At 38.6% G+C, this 22437-nt stretch overlaps 1 protein-coding gene and 1 long non-coding RNA gene across 2 annotated transcripts in view; both read left to right on the top strand.

Moving 5' to 3' along the window:
- Positions 1 to 22437, top strand: part of LOC311278113 — a 415099-nt gene that overhangs the window by 293732 nt on the left and 98930 nt on the right. The gene's annotated exons all lie outside the window — the stretch shown is intronic.
- The window catches only part of abca3b (ATP-binding cassette, sub-family A (ABC1), member 3b), a 49683-nt gene that overhangs the window by 23668 nt on the left and 3578 nt on the right, over positions 1 to 22437 (top strand). Inside the window, exons 11-30 of the mRNA XM_084388247.1 lie at positions 1330 to 1476; positions 1628 to 1757; positions 2946 to 3100; positions 4004 to 4159; positions 4296 to 4506; positions 5733 to 5883; positions 7341 to 7439; positions 8609 to 8807; positions 11809 to 12118; positions 12201 to 12474; positions 13144 to 13348; positions 14249 to 14468; positions 14561 to 14719; positions 17222 to 17382; positions 17471 to 17605; positions 18131 to 18325; positions 18484 to 18671; positions 19234 to 19404; positions 19500 to 19696; positions 19774 to 19847. Of these exons, the coding sequence (XP_084244373.1) occupies positions 1330 to 1476; positions 1628 to 1757; positions 2946 to 3100; positions 4004 to 4159; positions 4296 to 4506; positions 5733 to 5883; positions 7341 to 7439; positions 8609 to 8807; positions 11809 to 12118; positions 12201 to 12474; positions 13144 to 13348; positions 14249 to 14468; positions 14561 to 14719; positions 17222 to 17382; positions 17471 to 17605; positions 18131 to 18325; positions 18484 to 18671; positions 19234 to 19404; positions 19500 to 19696; positions 19774 to 19847 (3537 nt within the window). The remainder of the gene's footprint in view (positions 1 to 1329; positions 1477 to 1627; positions 1758 to 2945; positions 3101 to 4003; positions 4160 to 4295; positions 4507 to 5732; positions 5884 to 7340; positions 7440 to 8608; positions 8808 to 11808; positions 12119 to 12200; positions 12475 to 13143; positions 13349 to 14248; positions 14469 to 14560; positions 14720 to 17221; positions 17383 to 17470; positions 17606 to 18130; positions 18326 to 18483; positions 18672 to 19233; positions 19405 to 19499; positions 19697 to 19773; positions 19848 to 22437) is intronic.

Here is a 22437-nt window from a genome sequence, read left to right as displayed (position 1 = left end):
GGAGTCACAAAAATCTTCTGAAGAAAAAAGTTAATTCTTTTTTTTCTAAATTCGAAGAAGTTCTTAAAGGGACAGTTCACCCAAAAATGAACATTCAGTCATCATTTAATCACCCTCATGTCGTTCCAAACCCATAAGACTTTGGTTCATTTTAAAAACACAAATCAAGATGTTTAATAAAAGAGGTTTCTCTCTCTCTTATTGAACGTCCATAGAAATTTCATTTTTGGGCAAACTATCCCTTCAAATAGTCAATTCTTTTCTTAAGAACGATCAGATTTGATCCTAAATTCCATAAATTTTATTCCTAAAGCGGTGAACAAATCAGGCTTTATAATGGAAAAAACTAACGCCATTGATCTGAAGAACATTCTAAAACTATTAAGAATCTTTTGTGGATTGGAAAGGTTCCATGCATGTTAAAGGTTCTTTACTGGAACCGTCAATGCCAATAAATAACTCTTTTTTATTTTAAGAATGTAGTCACAAGTCTTGCGTGTCTCGAGTGCATTGATTATTTCCTCAATCCTCAAACTTCCTCGTGCTCATCACATGGGTTGGCTTTCTTGTGAAACTATGGTCAAAACAGTCTTACTTTGGCCTTGTGAACTTGTCGCAGTGGTTAGTGGTTCACCCATGGGAAGTTTTTAAAGTTTGAGTGAGTGAGGACTGGAGTGCCTTGAACAGAGGCCCTTGAAAGACAGGAAGCATATGGTCTCGGCAGGAAAACCTTGCTTTATGTCATCAAGACGGCCAGGAAGTGCATGCACAACCTTATCTCCTGACGTACAGGATTTACTGTAGGGTGTGAAGAGGGAGGGTACGATGAACAGCGTCTCGGTTTGCGCAGAGCTATTGTTTATGTAGGACACCCGTTGCGTCAGTGCTTGTGTTTGCAGACTGGCTTATCAACGGGCCGGTAATAAAGACCCCGCCAGAGTGAAAGTGATCTGGAACAATGGCCTCCTGGGTCACACCTTTGACTCAGTGGTGTCTGGATGTCTAGCATGTTTATACACAAATGACTTGGTGTAACACAGTTGAAATGTTGCTAATATGACCGCACCTTTGAACATACGATAATTTTAACATTTCCTCTTGTTAATGAGAGAAAACATGTGAATAAACGTTTAGCGGCCCTTCATTGTGAAACTTTTAGCCATCATCAGGGCTCAACAGTGTGAGCGTTTTACTCGCATTAGGTGTGTGTGAACTGTAAAATGCATTTAGGAGCATTTGTGTTAAATAGAGAAAAAAAAACGATTTTATGAAATTTAAGGTATTAAAAAAAAGGGTTGTCAAATATTTCACCTCCTCATCTGCCCTCAGCCCTCGTACTGGTGCAGCAGCCCTCGTGTGGCCTTTCTGAAGGAGAAGGAGGATGACGAAGAAGCCGAGAAGGCGACGAAGGGGGAATTTATCGAAGAGGAGCCAGCTGGACTGGTCTCGGGGGTCAAGATCAAACATTTGGCTAAGGTATCGGATGCACCGTGGTTTGCATTAATATTATTAGATTCACAGGGGACAGATGGCAGACTCTGTGTGTGTGCAAGGTCAGCGTGACAAAGACATGGATTTCCTCTATAAACTGTTGGAGAAGGTAAACATGTGGATCATTCTGTCGCAGGTGTTCAAAGTGGGCAATAAGACCAAGGAGGCGGTGAGGGATTTAACGCTCAACATGTTTGAAGGCCAGATCACTGTCCTTCTCGGTCACAACGGAGCGGGCAAGACAACCACACTATCAATGCTGACAGGTGAGAACACAGCAATTTAGTTTTAATGTACTTTAGCTAAGTTTTTTAAGTTGTGTGACTGTCCCTCTCAAATTGCTTTAGGAAATGTGATTCTTTTTAGTGAGTCAGTTCATTTGAATGGTTCATTTTAATGAACTGGTTCAATAAATGATTCATTTGAATCATATCTGTATTGTGTTCCTTGAACATTGTACGTAATCTGTTTTGTAGCTATTTAGCATCATTTTTATGATTTAGTTGAATTAAGGTGTTGTATTATAGGTTTAATACTTGAGTGTTTAGTGTAAATCTAAATAAAACCGCTCTTTTTTTTTTTAACTGAATAATATAATGATAATTAAAATTATTTTGTCCTGTTAAATAATACATTTTAAGCTACTAACAAAAAAGTAGCTTTTTTAAAACTAGCTTGACTGTTTAACTACGTGACCAGACGTCCCGGGACAGTCCCGAAATCTAAGCTGTTGTCCCGAATCCCGAATCCGGCCCTAATTGTCCCGAAAAATTGTAGAAAAAGAGTAGTTATTGTCTGATAAAACTGATAAAACATTAAAAACTGTCCGTGGAGGTTGAGTCGTCCTGCAGCCAGCCCCCGCCGGCTGCTCATTGGCTGCAGCATGTCCTATGTCTATTGTCTGATGTCGGGTTACACAAAGCAAATCATCTACACAATCATTTCGTTTTCTTATTCAATGACCGACAATTTAGTTTTAGGCCCAATGACAGATTGTTGATCTTTGAATAAAAATATATTTTATTATAGGCTATGTAGTCTAATATCATAGTAGGTACATCTATTGATCATAATATCAATATAAGTTATATTATAAAAAGATAATGCTTCTTTAAATATATCAAGGTTTAGCAAAAAAAAGTTAGCCTTGCTTTTAATTTTACCTTTAAATTATGATTAGCTTGTAGCTAGTTTGAAAACAGCTTCAGAACACTGTATAAATACTGATTGTAAGTTATGTTTTTTAAACGATATTGTCCCCTTAAATAACTTTTTTGCTACTTTGTTAGCAGCTTGTATAGCTATTTACCTTGAAAGTATGAGAAGCTTGAAGCTTATCTCTTAGCAGCTACACCATTGATTCTGCTCCTAGCTGTAAACAGTGATAACAGAGGTCAGTCAGAGTAGATCGCTTCTTTGCATCATTCAAATGTTCTTTCTTTCTTCATTCCCAGGCCTTTTCCCGCCCAGCAGCGGCCGTGCGTACATTAACGGTTATGACATATGTCAGGATATGGCTCTGATCCGCCGCAGCCTGGGTCTTTGTCCGCAGCACGACGTGCTCTTCGACAACCTCACCGTCCGAGAACACCTGCTCTTCTACACGCAGGTAGACACAGTGTAATCGAGGAGGTCTATAAGATACCTAACTCTGTGATCATCCATATGTTATCCATGTTTTCTGTTCAAATGTCCTACATGCTCTTTTTTTTTAATTAACTTAAATTCTAGCTGTCACAAACCAAACCTAAATCTATAAAGCTATTAATTTAAAGATGTTGATTATGTATACAGAAACAGTATATTATCTTTATTGTAAAATATACATTTATACACACATATTTAAGTGGTTTGAAAGCGTCGGGAGACTCTTTTGGAGTGATTTTGCTTGTCGCTAGTCTGGTGGATTTCTTTACAGAATTATGGGTAATGTAGTTTTCGACAGGAATTACGCTAAAGTCCCCGTGAACTGGAAGTTGCAACCATCTTTTCTCCAGTGGTGTAATGTATGTCCAAGTGAAGGGGTTTTACTTTAGCGCACATCCTCCATCCCTTGCTCATAGCAGATTGGCGGTTGAAGGGGAGTGGTTACGGATATTCGACCCAAGCCGTCAAACTGACGTCATCAGAGAAGAAATGCCATTCCAGAGCGGAAGCAAATGTTCAGATTTTGATCAAATATTACCACGACAAACACATTTTTTCTGTGTATTAACTTGCATGAATTTGTTCACCACACGACTAATGATGTGTGCTAACAAAGTAAATAGAGTAAATTTTGATTTCATGACGACTTAGAACATGATTAGTTAAAAAATAAGCTTATAGTTGATGGCTTAGACAAAAGCATATGCCATCGTTTAACTTCATAGCTCACATTAGGCCTGTTTTTAACAGTTTATAAATTATCGATAAAAATCCATTTCCATATGAAAATGAATGGGAGTTTTAGACTGTTGCAGTCTGTTTAACATTGAGATGGATCTTTACATAGCTTGTTTCTTCTCTTCAGCTGAAGGGTTACCCTCGCAAAAAGATCCCTGATGAGGTCGACCGCATCCTTCGGGTCCTTAATTTAGAGGATAAGCGTGATGCGCGATCCAAGACCCTCTCTGGTGGGATGAAGAGGAAGCTTTCCATCGGCATTGCTTTAATCGGAGACTCAAAGGTCAGACAACGGAAACTTTGTTTAAACCACTGCTGTTTTATTTCACAGATATTTTATGTTTAGCAAATGGTTGTATCAGTGAGATGAGGAAAGGTTTCCCACTCAAATCCTAACGAATCTCATTGTTTCCCTGTAGGTGGTGATGTTGGACGAGCCCACCTCAGGGATGGACCCCTCAGCCCGACGGGCCACCCGGGACCTGCTGCAGGGCGAGAAACGGGGACGTACCATCCTGCTCACCACACACTTCATGGACGAGGCCGACCTGCTGGGAGATCGCATCGCCATCATGGCCAGTGGGGAGCTCCAGTGCTGCGGCTCACCGCTCTTCCTCAAGAACAAATACGGTGAGACTGCGGCAAGATCATGCGAGGAACAAAAAGAGATTGTCACAAGATGTTTATACATAAAACGTGCTAGCGGAGATAGCAAATGAGGACAGACATTTGCCAAGTCCAATATGGCGGCTATAGTAAATGTATAGTAAAGTCTTGTTTTCAAGATGGCAATCACACAGAACAACTTGCTCCAGTAAGGGCTTTGCTTCTACCTAGAGAAGTCCCAGGGGGTTTTCAGACTTGTAGATCGTTTGCTTTGTTCTGAAACTTAATTTGTAAAAATGTTGCATTTTCTTCTTGGTTCGGTTCGCTTTCACAAAGCAACATTTCAAAGTGTACCAAAATGTGTTTATGCAAGTCACAAGTGAGTAAAGCTCTCCGTTTCAGAGTTTCCTCGCCGCCGTCCATCAAGATGATTGACAAGTTAGCTCAGTGAGCTTATTGCGGCTTTATCTGTAGTTGTTTAGACACACAAACACTTATATGAATGTAGCTGTCATTCCCGCTCTGGGGTGCTTTTCCCAATAGCATCATTAGCCGACAGTTCTGTCGTTATCAGCATAGTTCAACGAGTCCGTGTTTCCCAAAATGAATGAATGAAACCATAGTTCCATCAAACATTTGCGAACAGCATTGCAAAGCTGTTCGACAACAGCAAAACAACAGCTCTTGAGCTGTGGTTAGAAGCAAAGTTTCTTCTTTTTTATGACATGTGGACTCAATAAATTCTTATCTTGGGCAAAATAAGCAAGCTATTCAGTACAATCTACATCTTTTATTTTGAACATATGCAATGTCATTTACGTCTTTTAGTTTGTCAAGAGAATTAAAGCGTAATTTTTGAAGAGTGTGCATGTGCGAATGTGCTCTGCTACGTGAGAACAAGTCTATGATTGAATCTGAAAATAAAGCAAAATCAGAAATAGTCATCTTGCATGAATTGGATGTCAAACAGATTAATTAAAAGAAGTTTATTACTCCGCCATCTGCGTGACATCATTGACCAACATGGCTGATAGACCAATTTGCGACAATACGGTTTCGGGAAACAGTAGTGAGTAGCTAGTTGGTTTCTTCAACGATGTATCATACTATGGTAGTTAAGCAGTGAGTTCCGTCAGTGTAGGAAACGCACCACTGGCTGATAAATGATAATTATTTTATTTTATTAAAAATGAAATGTATAGTAGGAGCGGGAATCAAGGCTTCAACTGTTTCTCTTGTACTTCTCTCAGGTGCTGGTTACCACATGGTTATCGTAAAAGACGCATTTTGTAACGTGTCTGAGATCACCCGTCTAGTCCACATGTATGTGCCTGATGCCACTCTAGAGAGCAGTGCCGGCGCTGAACTCTCCTACATACTGCCCAAAGAGAGCACCAGCCGGTAAGACAACACTCAGACACAGCACATATTAGATGCCTGTTTTTTTTTTAAGTAGTGTGTGAAACCGTATGTTGCTTGCAATGAATTTCAAACACTAGTTTGCTACATTGTCATCACATGACTTCATAATTTTGCATGTTTAATGCAGCGAGTGGCCTGCTATTATTATTTTAGACGATCCAATTTTGTGTCTATTTGAATGAGTCAAGTACATTGCATTGTGGGATATGATATATTTCATGTGGTGTGCTCTGGTTGTGTACTACAGATTTAGGCAAAAGTGGTAGTTTGTATAATAGAATTTGCATTGATTACATTGAACTGCATACTACCAAAAAAAAAAACATGTGCAGTATTTTAGTATGCTGTTGCAAATGCACCTTTGTTTGAAATCCTGTGCTCCAGTCGAATCCTGCTGAAGTCATCCTGACATCTGATTTTGAAGAGGTTGTGTTATTTAACATCAAGGTCCTCATCATCATTGTCTTTATCAATAACCTCGATTGCACAAACTCAGCTGGTACTTATAAGAGACAATGAATTATGGAAAAAAAAGTAGTTTGGTGTATACAGATGAATGAAGCGTATGAGGCTTCAGTCTTGGGTCCGATTCTTGTGAGCTGTCATAGCAACAGATGGACTAAATTTACCCATTGATCTGTTTTTTAGTGAAGGTCTTGAAACAACAGTGTTCTCTGTTCATGACACATACGTATTTCTGCTCAGCGACTCTCTAAATCACCTCAATGAGAGAAAAACATCATAAAAGCACTTCGTAATAGAAACGCTTCACCCCAAAAGGAAAATGATGTCATTTTTAATCCTCAATGTTCCTGAATGTACAAAATGTTTGTTTTTTCGTGGAACCAGGGTCATTATCGTAAAGTAACTTAAACTAAAAGAAAATGAAAAATGTTGGCAACTAGCTGAACTAAAGTACTAAAATAACTCAAATTAAAACTATAGGCATATTTTAAACAATTTTAAAAATGAAAAAAAATAAAATAATAATAATAAGTAACTTAAACTTGAACTAAAACAAGAACAGAAAATATACAAATAAATTTTAATTCAAAATATTAACAAAAAACTATTATAGCATCTCAATTATACTAAAATAATACTATACTAAAATTAAATAATACAGAATTTGGATGATGACCAGCAGCTTCAAGCGCCAAAAAGGATATATATATATAATGTATGTAGAAATGTAAACACTAATTGAGCTCTCAAAAATAACTTCATTATCTATTTTTTGTGGCGCATCATACAAGCGTTGAGTGACATGAGAATGATACATTTGCATTTTTGTTGAACTAATAGAAATGAATGGATATGGATGGAATCACTGGATTTCTTTCTCTCCACTCTCAGCAGTTTCAGCAGTTCTTGATTGTCCTGTCTGTTGAGGCTTGAGTTTGCACTGCGCTCTCAGATCTGGTGTTTCTCCGCAGGTTTGAGCTGCTGTTTGCTGAGCTGGAGATGAATCGAGACGAGCTGGGCATCGCCAGCTACGGGGCGTCCGTGACCACCATGGAGGAGGTTTTTCTCAGGTATCTGACCACAAGAAAAGTCTCCTATTGATAAAAGCTCCAATTTTATTCAGGAAAGTTTTTGGAGTTGTGACATAATGTTGATCCCCAACTTTTTCATTTTATATTGTGTTCCGGTTTTCCACACGGAATTAGAGCTCTGTGAGAAACTGATTTCCCACCGGCTCTTGACTCACACATAATTTTCCCCTACCTGCTCCTGCCAGTGTTATTTTAGGATTATTTATTTATTTATTTATTTACTATTATATACTTATTAACATTTTGAATTGGTTTATAATTGTACATTTTCTGTTTCATATTAAAATTTTATTATGTGCTTTTTTGTCCTTTTGTTTCTTTAATTTATTTGAATTTCAGTTTTAGTCGTTTAAGTACTTCAACTTATTTATTGCAATTAGTTTTTAAATGCAACATTTCAAATTGTTCATCTAATATTTTAATAATAATAATACATTTTATTTCAGCTGAACAAAAACAATTATTAATGGTTTTAATGAACAATAACAACACTGGGCTCTTCTTCATAAACAGCTTTTCATGTTTACATATTGTCTTATAATAAACTACGTGAACATGTTTGAACGGATGTGGAAAAAAATGGTTTAAATTACCATTTTGTAAACAGTATGTTCCCTGATTTTAACACTGACCGTCCACTTTGAAATCATGCCACGTATTCTGAATGCTTTTAAAAAAAGAGAAAGGATCTCGGTAAACACGTTAGTTCATATATTGCTTAATTGGATATATGAACTGATTCTTTTAAAATAATTGATGTGTAGGGCTTCTTAACTATACAGGGAACTGTGTTATTGAAAACACACCCTGCGGAAACATGCTCAATCTCTGGTGTGTCATTCAGAGAAGATTGAAAATCTTCACAAAACCTTTTTTATGATGGATTTGGAGAGCTCAAACGCAGTCCTGAATCTTCAGCTATTAGCTGTAGGACAGGGTTCGGAGTGACAGGTTACAGTGACATCATTTCTTTCTCTCCTTCAGCATAATTTCTCTGAGCCCTTCTACGTTTTATATAACCACTTCTGTGTAGGCACATTGAATGGCTGTCCAGCTGTGTTCCAGGAACAGCCACTTTCATGCAGATCCTCATGTTTGTTTCGTCTTTTTATGTAACCGTGTGTGCTTGTGTGCGCTCAATCTCTTAGGGTCGGGAAGCTCGTGGACTCCAGCCTGGATATTCAAGCCATCCAGCTCCCTGCTCTGCAGTACCAGCATGAGCGGAGGTCACATGACTGGACCATGGACGACTCCAGCAGCATCAGTGGCATGACTGATGCGACGGATTTCACCGACAGCGGCACTATGATCTCAGAGGACTGCTCCAATATCAAACTCAACACCGGGGTCAGTGCTTTTAGCGCTTCGCAAACTAACTGTGCTTTTATAAATGAGGTGATATTACTTTTCTAAGCAGACATTAAAGGTGCAGTAAGTGATTTCTGAGAAACGCTGTTGATATTTGAAATCACCAAAACAAACATGCCCCTATCCAAAATGATCACGCTTCTATCTTGATAGCTCCGCCCCCAAATTCACGAACACACTATGCGGCATAGGCACTAATGAGTGTATACGCCCCTTAATGCTGATTGGCTGCAAGTGTGTTTTGGTGCTCTGTCCGATCCACTTTCAACAGCATTTCTCAGAAATCGCTTACTCAGGGTTCCCGCGGGGTCTTAAAAAGTCTTAAATTCTGAACTTTAAATTTAAGGCCTTAAAACGTCTTAAAAACAGCCAGATTTTCATCCGCGGTCTTAAATTTCATTTAGTCAGGTCTTAAAAAAGACTTTACCCTCGTTCATTTCCAGAAACGCTGGCCGCAGAAAGTTATTACAAAGTAGCAAAAAAGTATCGAAGTCGCTCGCCAAGAGGCAGTTCACATATCACGTCTTTTTCGCACTCAAGTTCATTCAAACATAATTGAAGCGACGCGCTCGTTTTTTTCCAGGCGCAGGGACATGAAAAAAGACATGAAGGATGCGGGTGCACCCAAACACTACGGGTGTTTTTCTCTTCTCCGTAAATAAATCTTGTAACAGAGCTACAGCAAGTGTTTTTCGGCGGTGGAAATCCATTAGCCACTAAAACTTTTTTGTCATTGTGGAGAGCGCAGTGCATGGTTGCATAGCAACGACAGACGCCACGGGGAAATCGGACCGAATTTTACTATTAATAATAAAAGATAAGCTAAACTGTACTGTAAATGTCAGTAAATCTTTTTTATAAAAAGAATGAGTCAAAAAAGATAAATTAAAGTCTGAAATATGTGAGGTTTATCTTTTTATAAAAACCTTTTTTGTCAACTTTATTTGAACTTGTACATGTTAGTATATAACATGCTGCAAGACACTTATAAAATCTGGCTATCATTTTTAATCGTATTATTGTAATGTTTATGTTAGTGTGTATTGATGCTAATTTTATTTGTTATTTGCTGTTTTTCGACATAAAACTTGGTGAATTGATTTCATTGTGTAGTATTAGTACTTTTTGAACAGGATTCTGTGATAACAGTGGTAATTTTTGGCACTATAATAATTAAATTAAATGTTCATGCCATTTCATCTCTAGTTATGATCAACTATGATCAACTAAAATCAACTAATTATGTGTTTTTTACAGTAGGCCTATAATATGCAAAGTACAATTTTCTATAAAAAAAATTATATCTGATTCTGTTCTTTTCTCTGACACGCGTTGTTGGGTCTGGAAGGTTACTAATGTGATTGCTTTATCTGTAAATTAAGTTAATGCTTTTTCAATTACTGAATTCATTGAAATAAAATGAATTCTTTGATTTGAATATTTTTTTGGCAATGCGTCTTAAATTTAAGTAGGTCTTAAATTTCAATCTTTATGGTCTCTAAATGTCTTAAAAAGGTCTTAAATTTGACTAACTGAAACCTGCAGGAACCCTGTTACTGCACCTTTGATCCTATAATCTAACATTGAATGAGAAACCCAAGCCAGAATATTATAGACACGTGGACTATAGAGCCATGCAATTACAGCGACTTTTGTACCACTCACAATACTATATAATAATAATAAGAAATAATTGCATACATTCACCTCTTGATCCCACTGTGCGTTTTCCAGGCTTTTTGTTCTCTAATATCAAAATACGGCAGGAAAATAATAAAGAAGAATTGTTTTATTTATCAGCTCAAGGTCAGAGAAAGGAGGTGCTTCAGAAAATGTTGTTACATTAAATGGCAGTGGTTGTTTTATTTTTATTTCTGTTTTATACAGGTATTGCAGTCCTGTTTGGGACATTTTATATAGTTTAGTACCCTGATTTTTTTTATTTTTTTTAGCATTAACATCAAGTAAAATTGTTACAATTAAAAATCAATTATTTAATTAAAAAAGAAAAAAAGGCTAGTATGGGTTACAGGGTTGTAAGCAATTTGGTCTTGATTTAGTCTAAATTAGATATTTCTTATTGTATTTATTGATAAACTTCAATTTCCCATGAATTACTAAATGGTTTTGTCTAATCATTTTTCATTCAAGAGCTTTGGTATCATTTGATCCAAATAATGTTACTTCCTTGAGGTGTGAGACTTTTGTGCAGTATTTTTTTTTAATGACTGTTTTCTATTGGAGAAAAAAAGTTTGTTTACATTTTTTATATATATACATACATACATACATACATACATACATACATACATACATACATACATACATATATACATACTTACACTTACACACACACACACACACACACACACACACACACACACACACATATATATATATACATACACACATATATATATATATAAACATGTACTGCATATACATACATGCAGTATGTTTAAATATATATGTGTGTGTATATATACAGTATATATGCACACACAGACATATAATACATTAGAAATATCATATATATATATATATATATATATATATATATACATTTACATCATCAAATACACACACACACAGACAGTATGTAATATTATGACAGCTCTAATTGTAATATATTAATATATTAATGTAATTTTTTCCTGTGATCAAAGCTGTATTTTCAGCATCATTCCTCCAGTCTTCAGTGTCACATGATCCTTCAGAAATCATTCTAACATGATGATTTGAAGCTCAAGAAACATTTCTGATTCTTTGATGAATAGAAAAAACATCAAAAGACCAGCATTTCATTTGTTTGAAATAGAAATCTTTTGTAACATAAATTTAATGTGACTTTGCTGAAAAAAAGTATTAATAAATTTATAAAAGGATTAAGATGGATGGATAGATAGACAGAATAGTGGTTCTCTCTTTTTTGCATTTATTGTTTTTGTAAACATTATTTTCTGCTTGTTTTTATCCTCAGGCCAGACTCTACATGCAGCAGTTCTACGCTATGTTCCTGAAGAGGGCGCTCTACAGCTGGCGCAACTGGAAAGTGATGGTGGCTCAGTTCCTGGTGCCGCTCATCTTCACAGTGGTGGCTCTAGTGGTGGCCCGTACCGTCCCTAGGAGCCATAACTCGCCCCAGCTCCGCCTGGCACTAAAGCAGTACGGCCCTACCCACGTACCCGTGGCCTTAGATGCGCACGCTGGGCCGTTGGCTGCAGCTCTGGCTGAGATCTATGCCACACAGCTGCCTTCCCAGAGAGCCACGGCTGACACTAATATAACAGGTAACGCTGCTCTTATTATGCTAGTGTGATGCGCGGTAGCTGCCTTGACAACATCCTAACATCCTAACGTTTGTCTGTTCAGATTTCTCAGATTACGTGCTATATAACGCCATGCGGGAGGGCGGAGCTTTCAACGAGCACTGTGTGGTGGGCGCCTCTTTCAGGGGCAGATCCAGGAAGTACGCTGAGGTCATCGGCTACTTCAACAACCAGGGCTACCACACCTCCGCATCGGCGCTCATGCTGGTTGACAACGCTCTCTACAAGCTACTAGCAGGACCCAACGCCTCTATCCGCACTGGAAATTACCCCATGCCCCGCAACATGTCCGAGGCGGCGCAGAGCCAGCTGTCCGAGTATGTGCCAGCTTTTGGACTTTCCTAAATTCCATTTGATCTTTTCCCAAATTCTTTGTTTTTCTGGATTCCGTTAGTAAATTTTAATCATCAAAAATAATGTCTTATCAATCTAATTCATAAAACTTGATTAACTTGTTAACATTTTAACAATAACAGGGCCCTAAGAAAATGCCTTTTTTTTTTTTTTTTTTTATTCTGTGTTGTCTGTTTTAATTTTCCTGGAATCTGTGTTTTATGGTATAATACTTGTTTGTTATGAAAAATGGTGGTAATCAAATGAAGGCATAAAACTTTAAATGAATCTTTTACAACGTAATCAAATGAAAATGTAACATTTTTAGCAAGAAGTGTTGCAAAATCTTTGCGATCTTGTTTTTCTGCGTTTTCCGTAACAAGCATTTTGAACGGTGTTTTGACAATTCAGAGCCATCGAATTACGAAAACGAAAAAAAACGCATATGAAAATTTCGGACCCTTATTATTGCTTTAAGAAGTATGTGTAGTTGACAAATATGTAGCTGAAGCACATTGCATAACATGTTCATGTTTAAACCGCAGTCTTTTTAAAGTTTAATATCGCGATTTGAACAAACCCAGAACCCTAAGTTAACTTGGCACATTTAACTGTTTGGTTGTTTCATCGATTTTCCGTTTTCGTCTCTACAGGGGTCAGACAGGCTTCGCCATCGCCATAAACCTCATGTACGGCATGGCGTCATTAGCCAGCACCTTCGCCCTGCTCCTTGTCTCTGAGCGGTCGGTGAAGTCCAAGCACTTGCAGCAGGTCAGCGGGGTCTATCTCTCCAACTTCTGGTTCTCCGCCCTGCTGTGGGACCTCATCAACTTCCTGTTGCCCTGCCTGCTCATGCTGGTCAGTATGAACGTACTGTCTAGGACAGTAGTTCTTAATCTGGGGGCCTCATCACAGTTGTAAGATGGCTTAAAATGTTTTAAAATAAGACCAAATGTGATTTAAAATACACTAAAACAGCTCAAATGTAAGCTGATGTCATATATTTCTTATTTTAATTCATTCCCTCATTCTTTGTTTGTGAACCAAGGTTCCCACAGTCTTGGAAAACCTAGAAATTGTAAAAGTTCCGTTTCTAGACCTGGAAAAGTCATGGACACTTATATAACCAATATGTTATTGAAATTAAATTGCTATTTGTGAGTACAAAAATAATTTGTGATATGTAAATTTTAATGATAATAAAAAGTGCAAACTCTGAAGAACATTTCAGGTTTTTTTTTTTTATTATGGAATTGTATTATTTAAATTATTTAGAATCATTTTATTGTATTATTTCAAGTAAACATTATTTGAAAAATAATTAATAATATTTAAATAAATATTTAACTGTTAAATTCTAGTTATTTTGCCTATCCTAGTCTCTGCAAATAAAATAAAAAAAAATGTAAAAAAAGAGCAGCTTTGTCTTTACAGCAGACGTACCAGAAATATCTTGGGGGTCCTTCATATGTTTTACAAGGGAGTCAAAAAAATTGAGAACCACTGGTCTAGGACATATTTAACATTTGACATGCAAGAAGAACATATTGTCTCTGAACTTCATAGACCTTAGTCCCAGCAGACGGCATTTGAAACAGAGCCTGTGTATATTCTGTGGAAAAATGCTGAAGAACCGTTAACGGAATCCTGGGATTAAATTAGAACAGGTTCTCAACTATGCCGTCTGCTCTGACTGAATGTCTATATGTTCAACTAAGCTCATTATTCTTGACGTGCTTGTTTGTTTGTTTTGTTCAGGTGGTCTTCAGAGTGTTTTCAGTAAAAGCGTTCGTGGCCGACAACCACCTGGTGGATGTTTTACTGTTGCTGCTTCTGTATGGCTGGGCGGTGATTCCCCTTATGTACCTGCTCAGCTTCCTGTTCTCCACGGCAGCCACAGCCTACACGCGCCTCACCATCTTCAACATCCTCAGCGGCACCGCAACCTTCCTCGCGGTCACCATCATGACCATACCTGGTGAGAAACGCATGTCCACACTCGTACGCTCAGAATGCTTTTCATTTCTTGCAATAACTTGTATTCACACACCTCGTGTTCTTGTGGTCCAGAGCTGAATCTGCTAGACCTCTCCTATATCCTGGATAAAGTCTTCCTGATCTTCCCGAATTACTGCCTGGGCATGTCCTTCAGCGAGTTCTACCAGAACTACGAGATCATCACCTTCTGCACCTCCAGCTTCTTTGCTGACCTCATCTGCAAGCACTACAGTGAGTGAACGGTTCTGTTTCTGGCGTTGCTCTGGGCAGCCCCGTCCACAGTGAACTGTCCAAAATTAATGAATATGATGGATGATTAGAAATGATAAATGGATGTTAGAAATGATGGTTAGTTAGATATGAAGAGTGGATGTATGGTTAGAATTGATGGATGTATGGTTATACAGTGAGGAAAATAAGTATTTGAACACCCTGCTATTTTGCAAGTTCTCCCACTTAGAAATCATGGAGGGGTCTGAAATTGTCATCGTAGGTGCATGTCCACTGTGAGAGACATAATCTAAAAAAAAAAAAAATCCAGAAATCACAATATATGATTTTTAAACTATTTATTTGTATGATACAGCTGCAAATAAGTATTTGAACACCTGAGAAAATCAATGTTAATATTTGGTACAGTAGCCTTTGTTTGCAATTACAGAGGTCAAACGTTTCCTGTAGTTTTTCACCAGGTTTGCACACACTGCAGGAGGGATTTTGGCCCACTCCTCCACACAGATCTTCTCTAGATCAGTCAGGTTTCTGGGCTGTCGCTGAGAAACACGGAGTTTGAGCTCCCTCCAAAGATTCTCTATTGGGTTTAGGGCTGGAGACTGGCTAGGCCACGCCAGAACCTTGATATGCTTCTTACAGAGCCACTCCTTGGTTATCCTGGCTGTGTGCTTCGGGTCATTGTCATGTTGGAAGACCCAGCCTCGACCCATCTTCAATGCTCTAACTGAGGGAAGGAGGTTGTTCCCCAAAATCTCGCAATACATGGCCCCGGTCATCCTCTCCTTAATACAGTGCAGTCGCCCTGTCCCATGTGCAGAAAAACACCCCAAAAGCATGATGCTACCACCCCCATGCTTCACAGTAGGGATGGTGTTCTTGGGATGGTACTCATCATTCTTCTTCCTCCAAACACGTTTAGTGGAATTATGACCAAAAAGTTCTATTTTGGTCTCATCTGACCACATGACTTTCTCCCATGACTCCTCTGGATCATCCAAATGGTCAATGGCAAACTTAAGACAGGCCTTGACATATGCTGGTTAAAGCAGGGGAACCTTCCGTGCCATGCATGATTTCAAACCATGACGTCTTAGTGTATTACCAACAGTAACCTTAGAAAAAACGGTGGTCCCAGCTCTTTTCAGGTCATTGACCAGCTCCTCCCGTGTAGTTCTGGGCTGATTTCTAACCTTTCTTAGGATCATTGAGACCCCACGAGGTGAGATCTTGCATGGAGCCCCAGTCCGAGGGAGATTGACAGTCATGTTTAGCTTCTTCCATTTTCTAATGATTGCTCCAACAGTGGACCTTTTTTCACCAAGCTGCTTGGCAATTTCCCCGTAGCCCTTTCCAGCCTTGTGGAGGTGTACAATTTTGTCTCTAGTGTCTTTGGACAGCTCTTTGGTCTTGGCCATGTTTTGTATGGGGTGGACAGGTGATTGTATGGGGTGGACAGGTGTCTTTATGCAGCTAACGACCTCAAACAGGTGCATCTAATTTAGGATAATAAATGGAGTGGAGGTGGACATTTTAAAGGCAGACTAACAGGTCTTTGAGGGTCAGAATTCTAGCTGATAGACAGGTGTTCAAATACTTATTTGCAGCTGTATCATACAAATAAATAGTTTAAAAATCATATATTGTGATTTCTGGATTTTTTTTTTTTTAGATTATGTCTCTCACAGTGGACATGCACCTACGATGACAATTTCAGACCCCTCCATGATTTCCAAGTGGGAGAACTTGCAAAATAGCAGGGTGTTCAAATACTTATTTTCCTCACTGTATATGATAGATGGATGTTAGATATGAAGAATAGATGGTTAGATATAAAGAATAAATGGTTAGATATGACAGATTATGGTTACATATAATGGATGGATGGGTGGATGGATTGTTAGATATGATAGATATGATGGATGGATGGTTAGACAAGATAGATGGATGGTTATGATGAATGGATGGATGGATGAATGGGTAGATAGGATGGATAGATGTTAGATATGATGGATGGATGGTTAGATATGAAACAACTTCATGTTAGATATGATTGATGGATAGATATGATGGATGGATGATTAGATATGATGGAAGGATGGATATGATGGATGGATGAATGGTTATACATGATGGTTATATATGATACATGGATGGTTGTCTGTGATGGCTGGTTATATATGAAAACTTGTAAATTATTTCCCTGTCGTTTAGTTGCGTTGGATTTGGTGCCGACTCATTTTAGGAATTGGAAATGTGCTTTCACTTGGCTAATGTAAATGTGAAGCTGTGGACACTAAATCTTCTGTTCAGCCTGTTTTCTGTAACAAGTTAGCCTGTGTGTGTCCATGCTAATTAAATAATCTGCCGTGTTTGCTGTCTTGATGAGCTACGAGATTGAAAATCCTGATTTTATTTGATTGTTGGTAAACCTTTTGAATCTTAGCATCATCTGGCACACTTAATGGGGGACTGTATTGTCATTCTCATTGTCATCTGCAGACATCACGTATGAAGTGAACTACTTTTCCATGGACGAGCCCGGAGTGGGCCGCTTCCTGGTGGCCATGTCCGTGCAGGGTGTCGTCTTCATCGCCCTGGTCTTCTTCATCGAGCTCCGGTGCATCCGCACGCTACTCAACCTCTTCAGGAGACGCAAGAAGGTGGGAGAGGAGGGAAAATATGCTGCCAAAATATTATTGGTTTGTATGCTATGAGTCACAATCACGTGTGTGTGTGTGTGTTTGTCAGGCTCTGCTGTTGGCAGAAGAAGCTCTTCAACCCGAGGACAGAGATGTTGCCGAGGAGAGGAAGAGAGTTTTGGATTGCCAGCCAGTGGTTGAGTCCATGGTGGGCAGCCCACTCATTCTACAGGAGATCAGCAAGGTATGCCGTCACATATGATCATTTTGCAATGATTTAATCTATCGACATGCAAATTCCACTTTATCATTGCCACAATACCAGTTGGATGGCACCACCACCTATTGGCCAAAGTGTATAAAACATGCAGAAAATCCACAATCTCAAAATTGCTTAGGAATAATTTGGCCTAAGATCACGCTTCTTGATTTACTAAGACTTAACAATTTCCAAGGTCCTTTCTATGGCTTTCTGTCAAATGTTTCCAGTCTTTGCCAAAATTAGCTGTCATAGTATTCAAAGGAAGCCTCACAAAAGCCATTAAATGGAATATTGGTGTACAACAACGTTCTACAGTAGTAAGTTGCTGACAAATATGCTAAACAGTAAGTTATGTATGGTTTTGCATATTATCACAAAGCAAATATCATTGCCGCAATGCCCTGAAAACAGCATGCTAATTTGGTCATAGCATCATCTATTTGTTTAGTTTACTGTTATTGTCCTTTTCTCCTCCTTTGCCTAAGATGTGTGGTTGTGTTTCACTAGGTATATTCAGGCGGGCAGACACTGTTAGCAGTGGACCGTTTGTCCCTGGCCGTTGGGAAGGGTGAGTGCTTTGGTCTGCTGGGATTTAATGGAGCAGGGAAGACAACGACATTCAAAATGCTGACGGGAGATGAAAGCGTAACCTCAGGGGATGCCTTTATTGACGGCTACAGCATCCTCCGAGATGTGAAAAAGGTTGGCCATTTTGTTATCTCATATTTGACACTTCAGATAAAAGTTTCAGTTCCTGAACACTGGAGATTTACATTTGTTATTTTTACATTATTTTATTATAGTTGGCATATGTGAATGATATATGATTCAACAGAGTGTTAAATATGACTTCGCTTCAGGTGCAACAGAGAATCGGCTACTGTCCCCAGTTTGACGCTGTGCTGGATCACATGACAGGGCGGGAAACCCTGAGCATGTATGCCAGACTGAGGGGCATCCCAGAGAAGTATACCACCGCCTGTGTAGAAAACGTCCTGCGCTCGCTGCTGCTCGAACCTCACGCTGACAAACTTGTCCGCAGCTACAGGTATGAACGTGAGACTTGAGAGAAAGAGGATGGATGGTTAGATATGATGAATAGATGGTTAGATATGATGAATAGAGGGTTAGATATGATGAAAAGATGGTTAGATATGATGAAAAGATGGTTGTATATGATGAATAAATGGTTAGATATGATGAATAAATGGTTAGATATGATGAATAGATGGTTAGATATGATGAATAGATGATTAGATATGATGAATAGATGATTAGATATGATGAATAAATGGTTAGATATGATGAATAAATGGTTAGATATGATGAATAGATGGTTAGATATGATGAATAGATGGTTAGATATGATGAATAGATGATTAGATATGATGAATAGATGATTAGATATGTTATAAAGGGTGGATGCATAATTAGATATGAAGGGGGATTATAGATATGATGAATGACTGGTTAGTTGTGATGAATGGATATGATCTAGATATAATGAACGGATGGTTAGATACGCTGAACGATAGATTAGTGGTTCAGAAGTAAAATCATATGTTTGTGAAATGTTGTATTCTAAGTTGCTAATTGGTTCTTCTGCACAGTGGCGGCAATAAGAGGAAGTTGAGTGCAGGCATGGCTCTGATCGGTGGGCCACCCGTGATCTTTCTGGACGAGCCTTCCACTGGCATGGACCCCGTGGCCAGACGGCTGCTTTGGGACGCGATCACACGAACCAGAGAGTCTGGCAAAGCCATCATTATAACCTCACACAGGTAAGTCACACGTCTCCTGACTAACACAGATATGAACTGCAAATGAAAAGAGCATGTTGCAGCAGAACAAACCCCGTCTCATTGTCTCTCTGCAGTATGGAGGAGTGCGAGGCGCTGTGTACTCGGCTGGCTGTCATGGTGAACGGCCAGTTCAAATGTCTGGGCAGCCCACAGCACCTGAAGAGCAAGTTTGGGAGCGGTTACACGCTGCTGGCCAAAGTCCGTGTGGAGACCGAGATAGAGGAGATGGACCTTCAGCTCTTCAAAGACTTCATTGAAAACACCTTTCCAGGTATTTAAATGACACGCTTTGTATTTCCGCTGCACAGTTGGACAGTTTTGAAACCTTTCACCTGATGGCTTTCATAGGAAGTTCACTGAAGGATGAACACCAGGGGATGGTCCACTATCACCTGACTGACAAAACTCTTACCTGGGCACAGGTACGTCTCAGTGCTTACCCATACTTACCCAAATGTGCAGTTTCCCCACAATGCAATGCTCTGAACTTGACCTTCAATTTCTAGTTTGATCTCAGCTGCATTTAAAATTAAAATTGAAAAATTAAAATCATTAATTAATAATTCAATTTACAATTTTTTGGGGGAATTTTAAACAAAAAGATTGCAACATAATTTCCACTAAATTATGGGTAACTAACTGGTTGCAACTCTCTAAACATTTATTGTTACATAGCCTACTTTTTCATATAATACATATTTTTGTGATTAACTTTTTATTAAATAAAAAAAGTCAAAAATTCTGAACTTTAAACTTAAGGCCTTAAAAAGTCTTAAAAATGGCCAGATTTTCATCCTAGGTCTTAAATTTAATTTAGTCAAAAAAGTGTTTACCCTCGTTCATTTCCAGAAACGCTGGCCGCAGAAAGTTATTACAAAGTGGCAAAAAAGTATTTAGTTGTAGCCTACAAAGCGGAGCCCTAGAGCAGGGGTCTCCAACACGTCGCTCGCGTGCTAGCAATAGCTCGTGGCTTGATATGAGCTAGCTCGCCAGAGGCCGTTCACATATCGCGTCTTTTGCGCGCTCAAGTTTGTTCAAATGTAGGCGTGCGGCAAGTGCGCTCATAATTGAAGCGACGCGCACATTTTTTTTACCAGGGATGAAAAAATCTCATTTCACGAGATGAAAAAAATCTAAACTTTTCAGAATGCCGCAAACGCACTGCAGGTCATGTGACAGGAACCAACCAATCACCCCTTTCCATAACAACATTGAAAGCTCAGTCAACATGAAGGATGGGGGTGCACCCAAACACTACTAATAAATATAAGCTAATGTGTAAATGTCTGTAATTTATCTTTTTTGACTCATTCTTTTATAAAAAAATTATTTAAAGGCTGAAATATGAGGTTTATCTTTGTATAAAACCTTTTTTGTCAAAGCTTTATTTGAACTTGTACATGTTAGTAGATAACATGTTGCAAGACACTCTTTTAAAATCTGGCCATCATTTTTAATGGTATTTTAATGTTTACGTAAACAAAACACATGTTCATTTTACATGAACGTAAAATCATATTGATGCTAATCAATTTGTTATTTGCTGCTTTTCGACATAAAACTTGTTGAATTGACTTCATTCTGTAGTATTAGTACTTTTTGAACAGGATTCTGTGATAACCGTGATAATTTTGGTCACTTTAAACATCTCATCATTTCCTCTCTAGTTATGATCAACTATGATCAACTAAAATCAACAGTAATTGTGTTTTTACAGTATAATATGCAAAAGTACAATTTTCTATAAAAAAAAAATCTACCTCTCCCTCTCTCTCTCTCTCTCTCTCTCACACACACACACATCAGATAATCCTAGATAGATAGAAAGATAGATAGATAGATACTCGGTCCCGAGGTAACTATCTATCTAACTTGGATAATGTGTCGTGTAGGTCTTAAATTTCAATCTTTATGGGCTTAAAATGTCTTAAAAAGGTCTTAAATTTGACTTATGCCTGGTTCAGATTACAAGATTTTTCGGTCTGTTACGATAGTCACGGTGTCAGATTACACGATTTTGACTCTTAAAATCTTGTCATGTCGTGGACAAGAAACATGTCAGACTACACGTTGCTTTCCGACCAGTCATCGCGCACACATTCAAGCACACATACACACACACACTCGCTCACACGCACACATGTAGCTCGCTCACTCACTCGCGCACACACACACACACACTTACACACACACACACGCTCACTCGCGCGTGCGTGCACACACACACTCGCTCGCGCACACTCACTCACTCTTGACGGAACCGTCGTGGAGGACCGTTAAAAAATTAAACATGCTAGTCTTTCTGTCGTGATGTCGTGAAGCATCGCAGACGCAACGTAGGTTGTCGCCCACTATGACACACTATACAAGATGAAACGATCGAATCTTGCGTCTCGACGCCCGTTGTCGTTTACGAATCCCCACGACACCCTACGTCAAACGGATCGTTCCAAAATCGGGCTAAAATCGTGTAATCTGAACCAGGCATTACTGAAACCTGCAGAAACCCTGAAAAAAAAAGACAACAACCCTTAACACAAACTAAATAAAATTGCCAAAGCCTATATATATATATATATATATATATTGTCGTGGAAATCCTCAACTAAATCTGACTTCTTACTACAGTATCTCAAGGTAATTCCCTGAATACTCACAATACAATCCAATAGTTTGTAAGTAAGGTGACAGCATCCCGTCAAGAAGCTACTATCACTACCTCAATCACACTTGAGCTGTTTCTTTTGTTGTCTATTGAGCGTAGAATCTTTAGCACTTCTATTCCTAAGCTGTGCAGCATATATCTGACACGACTCCCAAGTTGCTCTTTGCAGAAATGAAGTTTTATTTGCGGCCAGGAAATCACTGGTCACAGCAACCAAGTGAAACTCCTGAACAAAAGATACATGTACATTTAAATCTTACAATTGAGTAAAAACCAATATCACTCAAGTCTTTTAAAAGAGTTTAAAAATTATCTTAGCTAATCACATGACTGTTAGTTCTACTGTG

Source organism: Rutilus rutilus (genome assembly GCF_951802725.1).
Source record: "Rutilus rutilus genome assembly, chromosome: 1".
Taxonomy (NCBI): Eukaryota; Metazoa; Chordata; class Actinopteri; order Cypriniformes; family Leuciscidae; genus Rutilus; species Rutilus rutilus.
Note: the sequence above shows the minus strand (reverse complement) of the source record. Positions and strands in the feature narration are given on the sequence as shown.